Source organism: Myripristis murdjan, chromosome 20 (assembly GCF_902150065.1).
Source record: "Myripristis murdjan chromosome 20, fMyrMur1.1, whole genome shotgun sequence".
Taxonomy (NCBI): Eukaryota; Metazoa; Chordata; class Actinopteri; order Holocentriformes; family Holocentridae; genus Myripristis; species Myripristis murdjan.
In genome coordinates, this window is record NC_043999.1 from 9,826,972 (window position 1) to 9,843,480 (window position 16,509).

The following is a 16,509-nucleotide window of genomic DNA, read 5'->3' on the forward strand; positions in this document are numbered from 1 at the left end:
TTTTATCAGACCTGAGAAACAACTAATCAAACTTCGCAACATCACAACACTTTATTTTTTTTTTTTTTTCCCCTCCCGAACTCTCCTCGGAAACTATTTGAGGGTCAGGCTTGAGAAAGTCTTCTATGACTTTGTATAAGGTGCTTTTTCATTATGTGAGGTCACATCCGCGCGTTTGACTCTTACGCATCGTCATCCCCCAAAGAGAAGAAATAAATGAGTTTCACATCGAGTAATGCAATCAGCCTATTAGACCTAGATCTCCAAAAATTTGATTGTATCGGCCATAATTGAGTAGACACATCTACCTACAATCACATCGGAGAAAGAAGCGACACATCGGGGAGGATTTCTGCTATGATTGAGGATAGAGGATGAAATGGATGTGTAAATGGAAAACGGGCTGGCAATTTGAGAGGAGAGGAAAAATAGAGAGCGCCCGTGTTTATCAGTAGTAAAAAGATGGCGGTCAACAAGAAAAAAAAGGACAATCTTTATTTCAATCTTTCAAACCAGTAATAAAGTGTGACAATCTCAATTCAAACCCAATGAGGAAGTTTGGCAGAGAATGGTAGGCAACTACAAAGACCAGAAGGCAAGGCGAGGGCACGATTTCCATAGTGCAGTTTCACAGTAAAGATACAGATAACTTCTGTATTTAAAAAAAAAAATAATAATAATAAAAATTAAAAAAAAGAACAGGTGTGCTTCGGTTGAGGTGCCTAAGTCCATCAAGTTACAAGATTTACTGGGCTACAAAAGCACAATGAAATGAGTAATGAAGGGGGAGAAAAAAAAAATAACTTGAAGCCATCTCATTACGCAGCTACACTTTTTAAAAGGGTTATAAAATGGGGCGAGGATAGCATTTCCCATTACCTACACAATAATAGCATAATACCTCAAGCGCTCGTTACCATGTCCTAATGGTTTACGTGACAGAAAGCCTATTATGGAAAAATTCCTTGCTCATTACAAACTTATAATTTCTTTCAAGCTCGGTATGTTGCATTAATGTTTTCTTTGAAGAGCACTGCAAAGCTAATGTAGACAAATAATTCAGCGTACCCCTGTAAAGCAACTTGCCACCACGCTGCCACTGCAGGGAAAGCACGACTGGGGGCCCTTACAGATCCGATAGGTTGCAATCAGTGCATTTTTCATAAAAAGGTATTACACTGAGTATAGCAAATATTAGGAGCGCTTGCTGTTTCCATGAAACATGCTGACCAAGTAAATCCAGGGGAAAGCCATAACCTCTAATTGATTTCACCTATTACACACAGTTCAGTCACACAGGTAGGGAAAGAGGATAAAGACAGATTTTTTAAGCCTTGAGCTGATGGGTTGTGGAAAACGGCGTGCAACTAACCATCTCATGGGTGGCCCTAATATTTTGCACACTCAGTGTATGTCTCAGTGCGTCTCGATGTAAACGTCAACCTGCCTGCAAAATTCAATGCCGCAGCCAGTGATGGGGGACAGATTGAAGCGTGGAAACAAACAGAGCCAGTCAATCTCGGTAATATCAGACCTGCCAGGCCACATTCAAGTTGTTAAAAGTTGCTGATGCATGTAATGAGTGTCTGCTATAGGGGTACGACACATTCACACTGGCATTTTTCAGCGACGCTGGGGGTTTTATATGAAGTGGCGGGAAGAAAAATCACTGTGCATTTTCCATATCCCAATATCAGATCCAGAAACCAATGGCTTTTTCATCAGCTGTCTGCAGTAGTGGACATTTAAAAAGGTGTCAACCATGAGAAATAAGTAGAAATGCATGACTGTCTCGGCACTTTGCATCTCAAGGTTAAGCCTTTTCAGGCGAAAACATACAATAGACCAAAAAAACATTATTCATTTATGGCAGATTTTCCTTCTTGGGCACTTCACTTCCTTTTGTTGTCAACACAAGACAATTACTGTACATGAGAGGGCTACACTTGGGAGAGTTATCGGGGTTGTGGGGTAGAGGTAAACAAAAGGTCTCTGTATTTCATTCTCTATTCAAGTTGAAGGCAAGACCATCTGGTTCTGTTTCTTTTTTTTTTTTTTTTTTTTGTATTATCATAAATGGAAATCAAACTATGAGGGGGGGAAAAAAGCAAAAACTGGACTCTGATCGTTACAAAACAGAAAATAGGATGTGGGCATTCAACATGATTCAAAAGAACTACCTACCATCGGTACAAAGACAGTACGTCACACTATATGGAATATACCTGTGCTTGGTTGAATCATGATAATAAATAAAGCGGTGTGTTTGGTTTTGAAGCCATCCTTCCCTCTCTGTAAAGTTATGTTGACGCTCCTGCATTAAAAAGGCTAACAGTTTGAAAAATGATTTGGATGGCTTCACCGAGCAGCTTACCTTCCATATTGACACACAGGATTCAAAGACGAGAGAACAGTCTGTGCGAGGGGGGGAGGGGGGAGGTGGGGTGGTGGTGGTGGGGGGAGGAGGCATGAGGAGGAAAGTGAGATGAAAAACAAAGAAGCAAAACAGGAATAAGTTGATATGTCTTTGAGTTTCATGTCACTATATTTGACTAGGCCTATCATCCTCCATCAGCTGGAACCCCCTCTGTTAATCCATCTTCTTCTCCTCGGGAGCCTTCTCCTCGAGATCCTCCTCGTCCTCCTCCTCGTTCTCGCCGTCCTCGGGGCCCTCCAGCTCGTGCGCGCGTCGCCGCTCGTCCTCCTCTTCCTCCTCCTCGTCGGTGAGGCCCTCCCTCTTCAGGAGATCGATGTCGTCGGCGCTGTCATCCGATTCGGCTGTGCAGATGCCGTAGCACATCAGGCTAATTACGCCCAGCGGTAGGCCGAACAGGAAGCAGCCGAGGATCGGGGAGCTGCGAAACACCGACTGAAGTAGGTGAGGAGACAACAAAGGAGGCAGGTTATAAAGTGGATTGAAGAGTGTGAGGCGTATGAAGGGCATGGGAACATGACGGAGGGAAAGTTGGAGCGTGAGGAGATGGATGCAGGGAAGGCCACAGAACCAATCTAAGAATGAACAAACGGCAGCACAAAACAAAGGGGATAGCAGGAAAGGACAGGGAGAGATTTATGTACGCTGTGAGCGCAATGTATTAAAACACATTCTTTCACACTACAGCAAGCAGCTCAGTGCTGACCACAAGTTCATTTACCAAAAACATTCTCATAAACCTCTACTGGGCGGACTCTGGGCTCGCTCTGCTCAAGGACACCCTGTCTGTCGCAGCTCCCTTTTAAATGGAAATTGCACTTGGCCAAAATAGTCGATTTGGAACTAGGGCTGGACGATATATCGATATCATCGATCCTGTGATATGAGAATAGGCATCGTCTTGGATTTTGGATATGGCGATATGACAATATGCCAAAAATGGGATGCAATTTGCTGAACTTAGATTGTTCTAGGTGTTATGTTATACGCCTCTACCTGCTTGGTCATCATATCCACATTACTAATAATTCTTTATCAAAAATCTCTGGTCGGTAAATATCTTATGAAAGCACAACAGTCACTGTCAGAAGAACACTGAGGTATTTCTTCACACATTTTGTGATTTCCCTATTCCACAATTTAAAGGTCACGGTTCAGTACACATTCAAGAAAATGGGGACTACCGTTCTGTGCATTTTTAGTACAACAAAACTGGGTCTATTTCTGGCAGAGCAAACAGCCGGTGAAAGAACAAGTGTCCAAGAAAAAGTGCGCGTTCACTCCGGAGAGCGTTCCTGGGAATTTATTCCTGAGAACATCTGATCCTTTACAGAAAGTAAAGGCACAGAGCCAACAAGTGTCAGAGCTATCAGGCTGGAGTTATTCAACTCCCTCGCCATGAGTCGAGTCAAACACTTCCCATTCACATGCGTCCTAAACCAACAACAATGTACCAAATGAGACATTTTTTTGACATGTACCATTTCACTCCTGCAGAATACACGATCTCTCATCTCCTGCGGGCACAACTAAGCTCAAGTCATTGCAGAGTCATTTGGCCTTAATATAGCCGGGTACGGCAGAGACAATGCGCCTGGGAGGGGGTTTTCGGTCACAACGGCTGTCAGCCACTGAGCTGAGAGGAAGAGAAATATTCATGTTCCCTCCAGTCACTGCCACTGGAAGAGGGATGGTAATTGCTAGTGCTCTACGATGCTAGATGAGGTAAAGATGGGGATGCTATGCTAACACAGGCGGCCATGAGTCATTGGGCCTAATGTGGCTGCTTCCTCATGCTCCTGTCAGCCGTGCATTTAGATGGGCTCTCCAGGGGCAAGGTGATGGCTGCCACCTATCTGCCTCATATCATATCACGTCACTGTGAGCAACAATAGACGGTGGAAAAGCTCACGACAGAGACCGGAGCTTGCAGCGCGCTCATACGGTGAAGGAAGGAGGGCGAAAAGAGGAAAACACTGACTTTCTTTTACAAGTGGCGTTCTCCTACAGATTCGGCGGAAGTTTCTCACCATCAAACCTGACCAGACAGCAAAAGAATTAAGTCTGCAAACTTTTTTTCAGTGCAAAAAAAAAAAATCTTCCTAAAAGCCTTTCCTTTCTACCTCGAGGTGATGCTCCATAACTTGCTATTCCAGTTGGTTCAGCATTTTTCAGAATCTAATCTATAATTTTCCTTTGAAGCCCTTCGTGTCCCTTTCGAGGACAGCCTTGAGCTTACCCGTGGTTACAGTGCAACTGTGCCAGCCGAATGGCATTACAACACAGCCGTATTTACATTCCTATCACACCCTTGGTCAAATAAACACCAGTCCTCCCACAGAACCGACTGCTCCGGGTAAAAAAGAGTGGGAGGAGAAGGCAGAGCAGCCTCCTGACCCGCTCTCCTCCCTCCTCATTCCACCTCTTCCTGCTCTCTTTTTTTATTTTTTCCCTGTCCCCGCATGTTATGTTGACTCCCTTCGCTGTATATTCTGTATGGTACACGTTTGAGTGTCGGTTCCTCCCGGGGGGGAAAGTGCGGGGCATCGGGCGACGACATTACCGGGAGAAGGTTGCATACATATTCTCTTAAACCGGCAAACACAGTCAAGGTGACGAGGTATTGTACCATGTGAGGCATATCAACAGGAACACTTAGAGAGGTGCAGCGGGGCTGTAACAGGACAGGGTGTCTCGTCTTGTATTGAAGCAAGGTTATTAATGTAAACCAAAAGTTACACAAGCACAAAAACTAGGTGTTGAACCCTCCGCCATGAGCAGAAATAAAAGTGAGAATCAGACTTTTTTGGCTCTAGTTAGCATGCAATAAATAAAAGAAATACCAAGGATTTTTTATTCATTCGATTACTTATTTATTTTTTGGTCTTGTGCGTACGGAGTAAACAAAACATTCATACTTGGGGCTGGAGGATTTGGAGCTGTTTGCACTGCACACTAATTGCACCCAAAAATGGTGACATCCTTTACTCCAACTTGCTAGAAGGAGGTGCCATCACTGCCAGCAGCATTTGGGATTACAGTGGTGGAAAAAAGTTTTCGGACACCCCATGCATTTGTGAAATATTGCATTAACAAATCACTCTTAGGTCTTCAAGTGCAATTTCTTTTAGTACAGTCACAGCCAAAATACTAAACAAATCCTAAAAAAGCCATTAAAAACTTAAAATTGATTGGTTCCATAAAAATACATAAGAAATTTTGAGTATTGGGTCATTTTGGTACCAGTGATGAAGGTCGTTCTTTTTATTAAAAGACACAGTTTTTGTTGCCAAGCTCCGTGTCTATATAAAGCCAGCACATTTGAAAGTTCTTCAGACACAAAAATGGCAAAAATGGAACCGAACGCAGGAAATACGCCTGAAGATAAAGATTACACTGTCAAGAATTTAGTTTTGTCAGTTTTTCTTGTAAACAATAAACAAAAAAAATATAATTTGTTTTTGTTTGTATCTGTCTAATGCAGCCACACCTTCTGAAACACAAAAAAGATTTTTCCACGCATATTTCATGATAATATTTGAGATAGTGAGATTGTGTAAAATTTTAAGGGTGTCCGAAAACTTTTTTCCACCACTGTATTTTCCACTAAACAGGTTTAATTCAGATTGAAATCCCATTTGCTAGAGAATTTGATTTGTGCAACATTGAACTAAGTTGTCCCAACTTTAAATTAGGCGAGGAGAAAAAAACTAATGTAAATATGGGGGGAAAAAAATCGATAATTGATTGACTGTATTACTAAACAACCCCTGTGGAAAAAGTATCTGTTTTGTGTGTCTATAATTTTTCCATTAAAAATGCCATCATTTACCAAAAACACCAAATCTGTGAAATGAAAACTAAAACTACCAAACTTAAATTGAAACTTGAGATTACACACCAACTGAAAATGTGGAAAAATCACAAATTATTCACAGCCTAGCTGGGAAAGAACGGTCTGATTGTGTACCGGCGACCCCGCACATCGAGCTCTCACTGACTTACCATGATGGTGGATCTGGCATCAAAAGCCACGCGTTTGACTCTCTGAATGATGCCGTCACCCCCGTACGCCTGCGAAGACACACACAGAGTCAACAGGAGCAAAAATATCGGGCGCTCGCAGCTGTAAAGCAGTAAATGTCATGTAAATGCAAGGTGCTCTTGAAGTCAAAAAAGGTCAGCTACAGAGAAGAGGAGCCCCTGGGCTTACTTCAGCCACACCGAGCGAAGGATGGAGTTATTTATCAGTTCAGTGCATATCAAAGTAAAAACATAAGGCAGTGAAAAGTCACGATTTCCTGATATAGACAATTAGTGGCCAAGAGGTCAAATTGCAGCATATCACATATTAAATATACAATACATAATGTGGGAAAAAGAATAGTCACAGTAATAATGATAACCATAATCATAAACAACCACAATAAACAATAAACAGCCTTAGACCTTTTATTGTTGTTGGTTTTATTGTGGTTGTTTATTGTTATGGCGACTCTTCTTTTTCACATAGCCTTCTTGTTGTATATTTATTATGTGATATGCAGCCACTAATCGTCTATATAAGGAATCATGATTCTCTACTCTGACTCCTCTTGACTCATCTTTCTGGCCAAGACTCACTAGAGGTCGAGTTTTTTATTTTGATATGCCCTAAACTAATAAAGACAATGTAAATACGGCTTTGGCTCGGTGCGAGTGTGCCTAAAATAAACCCTGTAAACCGGCAGAGGGATGGAGGCTGAGGCGTTTGGGCATGCTGGACAGGAACGCCACAGCCTGCCAACTCTGTCTTCTGAAAGCTGGTTCAAGCTTCATGCAGGGCTGGACATGCGAGAGCTGCAGTTGGTTTGTCCATGTACCTCGGTGTCCATGCTCCTCGCGCATGTCATGGTGACCACTCGCCTGAAAACTCCAGCATTTTAGTGGTTTTTAGAAGGAAGATTGAGCTAACAGCAGAGAATTGCTGCCATGGTATTAAAAAAAAAAAAAAAATTGGGCTCAGTATCTCATTATAATGAGTAACTTTTCTTGATATGACAGGATGATTTTCTCCATTAACGGGGTATTTTCACATTATAATGATGTATTTTCTCATTATTATGGCATACCAACCCACCTTGTTATAACAAGAAACTTTTCCGGTTATGACAACATGCCAACTTATGTTGTTATAATAAGCTTTTCTCATAACAACTTATCTCATTATGACAAAGTGTTTCTCGATATAACAAGATAACACACTGTTGTAACACTGAATGTTTCTCTGGAATTTTTGTGGAATTCCAGTGAAGCTGCACTTGGACTTTTTGGGACTTTTTGGGACATTTGGCAGCCTTCTGTGCCCGTCCATCTGATCAGTGTGAAATGCCGCTACCTCTAGAAGTTAGGGCTGATTCTTTCGTCTGTACAGCCCCGATGCATTTGGAGGACCCTCTTAGGGAATGTTTACCTACCATTTAGTCTGCTCAGTGACACTGGCCACGTCTCAACCTATGCATCAAATGGAATTAGATCAAATTGTGTAATCAAGCCATTCTCAATGTATCTATTCCCATTAACGCTATTTACTCATTAGGCTTCAACAGATATTTTCTCATTAAAATGTATGAGGTATTGCTGCGCCCCTTCTATCTCCCTCCACTGTGACTGTCTAAAAGAGCAGAAACGTCCAAAAATCTTTAAAAAGAAAACATGAGATGTGTAACAACGAGGTTAGGTATCTCACTGTAACAAGAGACGTTGGTATGTGTGTTATAATGACAAGAATGTCTCTTGTAACAAGAGACTGAGCCACGGAGTTTTCACGAGGGCAGCAATGCTGCTGTCGTGAGTTCTCCACAGTCCCCAACAAGAAAAAAAGAGCCCCATTGGAACCAAACAGCGGTTCCAGTTACTATTGCATCAGCCAACCCTGTACAGAGGTGCCGCACTGCCATCTGCGTTGTTTCAAATTTCAGGCGGAGCATGACCTCAAGGGTGACTCCAGTGCGCCCAGTCATGTGGCCGCAATTACGTCATTTTGACCGCTCGCACGCCATCATTTGCATTTCCACATGAGGCATGAACCAGCCTGTAGACACCTTATGCTAGCCGCAGAGAGCACGGGGTGAATAAGCCGACTTTGGGCAACGGCTGGAACTGGACGGGAGACACGTGGAGGTTTCTACTGCTGTTTATTTGGTGGGACCCGGTTTGTTTTGCTAAGCAAAAAATAACCCAGAACTTTCTTGGAAAACGGAGGGGACCTCTGGATATTTGTCTTATGGTTTCATACATCTGGTAACTTTACTGTAAATGCAAGAAAGTAATGACATTTCTTTTCCAGATGGCGTGCAGATTAGTGTACACACTATAATACCGATTCATGAAATAATCTCACTGTATGACTTGGGAGGCAGAATTACTGTGGATAATCTATTCATAAGGGACGAGAATATGAAACATGCACAATCTCAACATGCAAAAGGAGATTGTGAGAATATCCGGGAATATTTTCTAGGAATGGCTTAAAATGCAAGGCAACGTGCTTGATTAATGTAGCCTACTGGTGTGATTACAATGGTACAACATGAGAGGAAGGAGGGGGGAGCACACTGAACTGAATGCATAAACAGGGAGCGGGATGGCGTGAGGGGAAGGAAACGGCAGACTCGGACCTGTGCAGACCCGTTCAAAACGCTGTTGATGAATTGGACCAGCTGCTCCATGGTCTCAGTCGGTTCACTGGGCAGGAAATACTGCTCGTTGGATGTGTTGAGGATGATAACGGAGGGCACTGTCACCTCACTGAGGGAGAGAGAGCACAAACACAGCTTTTAACCTCTGTAACCTCAGCACCTTAGACACAGCCATTATCAAAGTGCATCATTAGACGGGAACAAATTATACAGTCTTAAAGAACAAATTGTAAAACAGAGAGAATACAACAGCGAGATAAACAAATCCTTTGTAGTCAGTGCAACCTAACTTTTCCCATGGGTATTCTTTCAAAGAGAGGATTTTTCCGAGAAAAAAAAAAAAAAAAAAAAAAGGCAGCGCAGCTTGGCCTATTTTGGAGTGTCATTTCTATCTTTTATGCAAACAGTGTGCAACTCAGGGGCTTTGTGGGTCTGTGCCGGTCACATTTAAAGAGACCTTTACAAATTACAGCTGACAAGTGAATCACATGGAGTCCAGAGCCAGAGCAGCTCCGCATTCACGCTGAGGCACACATACACAAGAAGCACACAAGACACGCACACACACTCACACCATGCACAAATAAACACAGTGGTCTAGCAGCCTAGCGTGCCGCATTTCAACAGAAAACACAGAAAGCAAAGACATACAGACACGCAGAACACACCCAAGCCCACTCACATAAACAAATCAGCAAAGGAATTACACAACTCGTTTCGATAACACACAAGGTCATACAAACAGGCATTCACTCTTTCACACGTCCAATGCAACAGCAAAGCCTGGCTCAGATAAGGAACCCCAGCGCTTAAACACACACAGGCACACCGACAGTCCATCACGCCGCTGCCACTTCACATCCCCGTGGTGTTGCTCAAGCCTGCAACAAATTACACACACGCGCACACGTATCCATCACTGTCCCACTTCACCACCCAGTTGAGATCAGGAGTACAAACACACACCCCTGTGTGGTAGAGTCATCAACGCCCCACCACTCTGCCCAGCTGAGATCTGCAATTGCATATGCACGCACACACTACACACACACACACACACACACACACACACACACACACACACACACACACACACACACACACACCAAACGTGGATTCCATCTGACATCCAGCCTTCTCCAACAGATGGCACTCATTTAAAATAAATATGGATTAGCCTTTTCACCTTTGTGAGAGGAGACGACTAGAAGTTTGCTGCCTATTCTGAGTGGTCATAAACCATAGATTATGAATTACAACCATAGCTGTACAAAAAAAATTTAAATAAAAAAAAAAATAAAATAAAAAAAAAAAATCATACAGCTGATTTTTTAGGCAATACTGTATCAATTCTCCAGCTTCTTGTACTGATATGCACCATTTATGCATTTCATTTTCATAGGATGTTATGTTAAGTAAGTGCATGGAATGGAATGGGAATTTTGAATTAAATTCCTCAGAGTCAGATTTTCACATCATTTAATGACATATATTGTATTTTTTATTAGTCTAACCAGGTGTTATGCAGTAAGTTGCATTTTAAGCTGTATTTCTACATTTTCAGTGAATTCTGTAGAGTGTCACAATGTATCCTGATACAAATCGTATTGTATTTGCCAGTAGCCAGGCCTGGTTACAACAGGCAGAACAGACGAATTCCAGCGTCTCGGTCATTCATTTTGCTTTACTGAAAACGGCTTCCATATAATTTCACTCCTCTACAGAAATGAGCGTTGTTTCATGACACTTGCCATTGTAACTCACCAGGTTTCATCAGTCAAACGCACCTAGGGTTGCAAAGGGGCGGAAAAATTTCTGGTACATTTCCGGAAACATTCCAGAAACTTTCCATGGGAAGTTCAGCTGGGGAATTTTGGAAATGTTGTTTTGTCATAAGCAGACATGCGTGCAAACCAGTGACATTTTTGACTTCGACCTATTTTGAGTAGATGTTTTTTTCTCAGTCCTTCAAGATTGATGGTGGATAAATGAATAGAAATAGGCTCAATGAAGAGATGAACACTCCTCAGTCAGCAGCTGAATCAAACTATAACCTACATTCTTGTATGAAAACTGTATTTGTATGAAAACTGGCTGGCAGAAGGCAGAAGAACCAGCATCACAGTTGAGTTAGCTAGCACCATGATAGACTGCATAAACACATTTTGAATTATTTTTTCCAGTTAAACTTTAACACCATAGGTCAAATATATTTACCCCAATCATATCATCAAAACCTTCTTGACTGGATGTCGTCTGTGGGCTAAAATGGAGGCCGAGTCGTGTGGCCTCAGTCGTCCTGCTGCCGTGTGCAGGATTCTAGAAATGATCTGAGCATGGGTTTGAGGAACGCACAGTGCAGGGTAGAAATTCAACTGAATTTGCATTCAATCTGGTTGTTTTAACCAGGATTATGCTGCAAGATGGTTTTTCTTCAACTACATTAAGTTCCCACTTATAGGCTAACATGCAGTTCTGCAAATTTCAAGATTATTCCTGTAAATTCCTGTTAATTCCCATATATTCCCATTAATTCCCATTTTTGAAAATTCCTGGAATTTTGCAACCCTAAATGCACCTCCCCTTAATATCATTACAGATTATAATATAGAAGCCGCCTTAAGCATACCAGCCAATTGAACTGTTGATCTGTAGGGTAATGGCCTTTCTGCGATTACACGTCCCGCCTTCACTTGCAGACTGTTCAGTCACGTCACATCTCTTCCTCCATGTTTCCTCAAGTTTTTTCCACACAGCACAATGGATTCCATATAAGGAGTCGGCAACATTGCTACAGCGATAATCCCACGTTTAAACAGAGACTGAGACAGCCTCAGAGTTAGAGTGGTGCTCATGGTGTATGTGTGTGTGTGTGTGTGTGTGTGTATTCATGAGTCTGTGTCTATGCGCCTCTAGTGAGAGCACGGGCAGCCTTACGCCAGATAGACTGCTGCCAGGACAGAGTAATCTCTGTGATGACAGAGGGAGGGATAAAAAGCCATCAGATTTATTTCCATGGCCCTCCTAAGGGAGAGGATTAGTGGACATTGACAGGCCAGGATTTCATTCCTCAAAGGAGGGCAATTAATCCTGTGCTACAGCGGCCAAATTCAGTCCTGTAAAACCCTCCGAAATACATATTGTATGTACTCATGCAAAATTAGGAAAGCTAATCACCTCTTTTATCCTTAAATATAAACACCGCCTTTCTAATTTCGGCTATGCACCGGGAGCCTGTCAGTTGAATGTGGTCATATTTCCAATACATCTACTGTAATCACTGACACACTTTTAATTACACAGGGCTTAGGAGAGCATGTCTGCCATAATCTGCCTCATACAAACAATAACATACTGAAATTAAAATAATATCCTGCAGCAGGCTATAACACTCGCAGTTGCTCGCACACATACACACTGGCTACACAAACAACGCACATAATTAGATACTGTATGTTGGTAGACACGAGACAGACATTCACACACACACACACACACACACAAGCGCATTCACACACCCACGGCTACAGTCCTGCTGGCCCGTAGCACTGGCGGGGTTCCGTCTAATTAAAAGTGTGGGATGTCAGTGGCAGGGCCTCTCCGAGCATGACACCCCAGCAGTCGGCCTCAGCCCAGGCGAGGCGCTAGCAGGGCTCGCTGCATCATTAGCACTGGTCTTCGACAAGCTATTAAAGCGCAGCACCAGTATAACTTTAATCCACGCACAGCTTTATCCTTAAATTCCTCATATATTCCTCTCACTATCTTGCCCACGCACAGGGAGGCTTGCTGGAAGCTTGTGTGTCTGCGTGTGTGTTTTTTTTTTTTTTCTTGCATGTGTGTGTGTGTGTCTGTTGGAAATGGCCAAGAGCAGTAAAATGAAATGACAGTCCATCTGTGTAATTGACGGCTCCATGAGAGAGCATCTTTAATGGCAAGAGCTGCCGTTGCAAGCCAGTCAGTCCAGGCTTGGACTAGTAGCCTTCAGGCAGCGAGGAAGAGGATGGTGTGGGAAGAGAAGAGAAGCCGGATGTGAGGCACTCACCCCATGATCAGGCTGTTGATGTAGTCGTTCCCGTCCATGTGGCCAAACTGGAAGTCTCTGCGGACGCACAACAAATAAATGGCATGAGTGAGCGAAACAGTGACAAATAAACATACAGTGCAGTAAACACACAAGTCGTCGTTAAGCGGAATGTCCAAAAACGAAGGACTGTCCCAAACTCGAATTCCTCCTCTCTCCACACTGGTGCAGAAATGTGAAATACCACTGAATGGAATCACATGCTCTGGCTGTGCTCTCTGAAAGGAAATTGGGATCACTTTTTGTGTCGGCTTGGAAAAGCCCCAAAGCTCCGTCCTATGCCGTCTCCTCCTCCTCATCTTCTTCTTCTTCAGTACAGAAAAGTCTCGGGTGATTTATCTAAACGATAAGGCAGAGGAGGAATTCAATTTGTTTCTCATTGTACTGTGCTGTGTTTGAGCAGAGTGCATTGTGGGTAGACTTGGGAAGGGGGGAGAACATAAGTCCTGGGAAGCGGCGACTTCCACTGAATGACTGATTATGGAGCTTCTACATATATATTACTTTCATACTGAATCATAGCCACATCTAGCACGTTTGTCCCCTGGGTGCTAAACAATACTGCCTGCGCTGATATCAATGACACGATTATGAAGAGACTGAACTATATAATAAATCCACCGGATGCAATGTAATATCAGTCTGGGTTAGTGATAATCTGGCTGACAATATTGGGCCAGCCTGGGAATAAAGTATCTCGAAAAGTCAGCTTGTCACTTCCGCACTAAAAGCTACAGTACTGTGCAACAATGAGTTATGGGTCTGCCACAGCTGGAAACTGATCTACATACTCAACAATAATCTCTGCGGGGGATTGTGAGAGTATAGGGGGATGAGATTAAGACAAGTGTTTGAATACACCGAGCATGATTGCAGCAGTGATTGCAGGAAAATTTATTTTGTTGTGTTACAATTTCTTTTTTTTTTCCAATTGTTATTGCTTTGCACACTCAACTTAGGTAAGTCTTCTCAGCACCATTATGTGTTGCAGTAATTATTGGTAACGAATTTATACCACAAAATATACACCCATTTGTCAACGCAGTGAGATTTTTTCACATGTAGGAGTCATGCACATTCATTTGATCTCTTATTTCCACATGCACGTGCGCACACACACTGTAACTCAATGGCTAGTCCCATCTCCGATCTGAGAGATTGCATTTATTGTTGTGTCACAATGCTACAGACGGAGGGTGAGATGAATGGCGCGACATTTATTACTGCATCAAAACAGCGCTGCTCACTCGTTCAAATGGCAGCCGTCAGCCGTGGTCTGTTGGCTCGGTGCGCTGCCTCCACCGAACACAGAGGGCGACATTCAAGGGGTGGGACCGTAATAACAACCATCGCTTAAGTGCGTCAGAACACTGCGGGGATCTCTAATCTCAGCTGGGATCTCAAACGGAGTCTCGAGAGTCTGACTTCAAAAACAAGACGAGGTAGCATGGCAGATAGTCGTCTAATTGATGATAGGGATCTGTGTAATTCAATCAGTCCTAATGGGACTGCCTGGAAAGGTAGAAACCCTTTGATCACAGCAATTTGAGATACATCTCTTCTTTTAAAAGTAGCGCTCAGTCTGATGAATCAGCTAGTAAGCATTGTGGCCTAGCTGAGCACCCATGCACAACGCAACACAGATTCCTTATTGATCCTTGTGAATACAGCCTTTTCTCACAATAGGAGTAGGGATGGGAACAAGTACTCGAGTACTTGACTTGAAACCACCCGCTCGGCTTATAACATAGCACTCGAAAACTCGTAAAGTGATTTAGCAGCAAATAGTTTCCTCACTTCCCACTAAATCCTTCCCGTGAACCTCACAGTTGCAGCTGAATCCACAGGGTGGGGCAGTAGCCTTCCTGAGGTACGTGTTGGTGGGATGCAATATGGCGGCACAGCAGTGACAGATTGTTTTTCTTTTTTGTTTTTCTAGGCTCCTGTTTACTTGATTAGTATTACTTTTACACACCATACAAAAGATAGATGAGCAAGCACAACTTTTACTCATTCTGTAAATAAATCAAAGTCGAAATTTCACGCACAAATGGGTGCTTTTTTTGTTCCATCTTTTCTAAAACAATTATTTAGAGTACACTTTTTTTTTTTTTTTTTAATCTAACAGAGTACTCGGCTGCTAACTTTCTCGCAATTCCCATTCCTAATGCAGGAGACACAGGCCGTGTCTGCAACAGTGGCTGCTTGCAAACACAGGAGTTTGAACCTCCTCTTGTTGACAGACTCATCATTGGTGACCACGATGTCCCCTGAGATATTATGCTTGAAGCTTGGACACTTTTTGGCCTGTTGGGGGCGCTGTGGTGGGCCAATCACTTTTATTTTGAGGAAGCTGGATATCAATATAAGTGCTGAGATATTGAACATAAATCTTATTGTCGTTTTGGCAGCGCTGTGGTGGGTAAAACAGGTTTCTATTAAAAATTCTGGATCCTGGGGTCAAAATCCATCATTCCCTCAAGTTTCATCTGAAAGCATGCCAGCAGAGGCTCAGATATTAGGCATGACAGATGAACAGAGAGACAGAAACCAATCCATAGTCCCTTCCTTGATCTTTGATAGTGGAGGGAAACATTACATTCTCAGTGCTTTGTTGATGACTATGTTGTGAGCATACTTTGCAAGATTGTCTGTATGCATTTTCATTGGGAGTTCTGGTTGTGTTAAACCTTATCTGGCTGTCCAGGCTCAGTGTACTCCGATGTATACCATATACTCGCAATGTCATGGATTTGAATCCAGGTTATGACCCGTGTTGCATCAAGTTATCTACTCTTTAACTTTCCAACCGTGGATGCAAAGCAAATAAATGGCGTGAGCGGGAGAACAAGCCAAGACACAACATGAACAAGCCATCTGCAGCTGTGATTGTACAACTGGAGTTCTACCCAGAAAACAGGCAATTATGCATTAATACAGGTTGAACCAACTGAGTTTTGATTGACAGCTGAAAAGAACACCTAAATTTGGAAGCTGACATTTTGCATAATTACCTTTCTGCTGAACCTCGATGAAAACAGACGTGCCCTGACAAAGGCATAAACTTGCTGTTGAGCAGACAGGCGGTGTTCCCTGGTGGGAGCACCATCCTAGAATAAATGTATAAATTGGATATTCATCTTTGACCTCCTTATGTGTCCGTGCCTTACCTGTTAAAATGTTCTCTGTATTCCTTTGCCACCCTCTGTATCAGGGTCTTTAATCTAAAAGCAAATGAGAGGAGAGTGAAATACCACATGAGTTGGAGACCAACCTTTTTTTATCCCAACGCCGGTAATTTGTGGGACGAT

The 16,509-nt window shown here is 42.8% G+C and overlaps 1 protein-coding gene across 1 annotated transcript in view; it reads right to left on the reverse strand.

Moving 5' to 3' along the window:
* Positions 1-475: 475 nt before the first annotated feature.
* The window catches only part of tmx3b (thioredoxin related transmembrane protein 3b), a 31,371-nt gene continuing 15,337 nt past the window's right edge, over positions 476-16,509 (reverse strand). The window contains exons 12-16 of the mRNA XM_030079168.1: positions 16,369-16,422; positions 13,160-13,216; positions 9,094-9,223; positions 6,440-6,508; positions 476-2,869 (exon numbers count right to left, since the gene is read on the reverse strand). Coding sequence (XP_029935028.1) covers positions 2,591-2,869; positions 6,440-6,508; positions 9,094-9,223; positions 13,160-13,216; positions 16,369-16,422 — 589 coding nt within the window. The 3' untranslated portion in view covers positions 476-2,590. The remainder of the gene's footprint in view (positions 2,870-6,439; positions 6,509-9,093; positions 9,224-13,159; positions 13,217-16,368; positions 16,423-16,509) is intronic.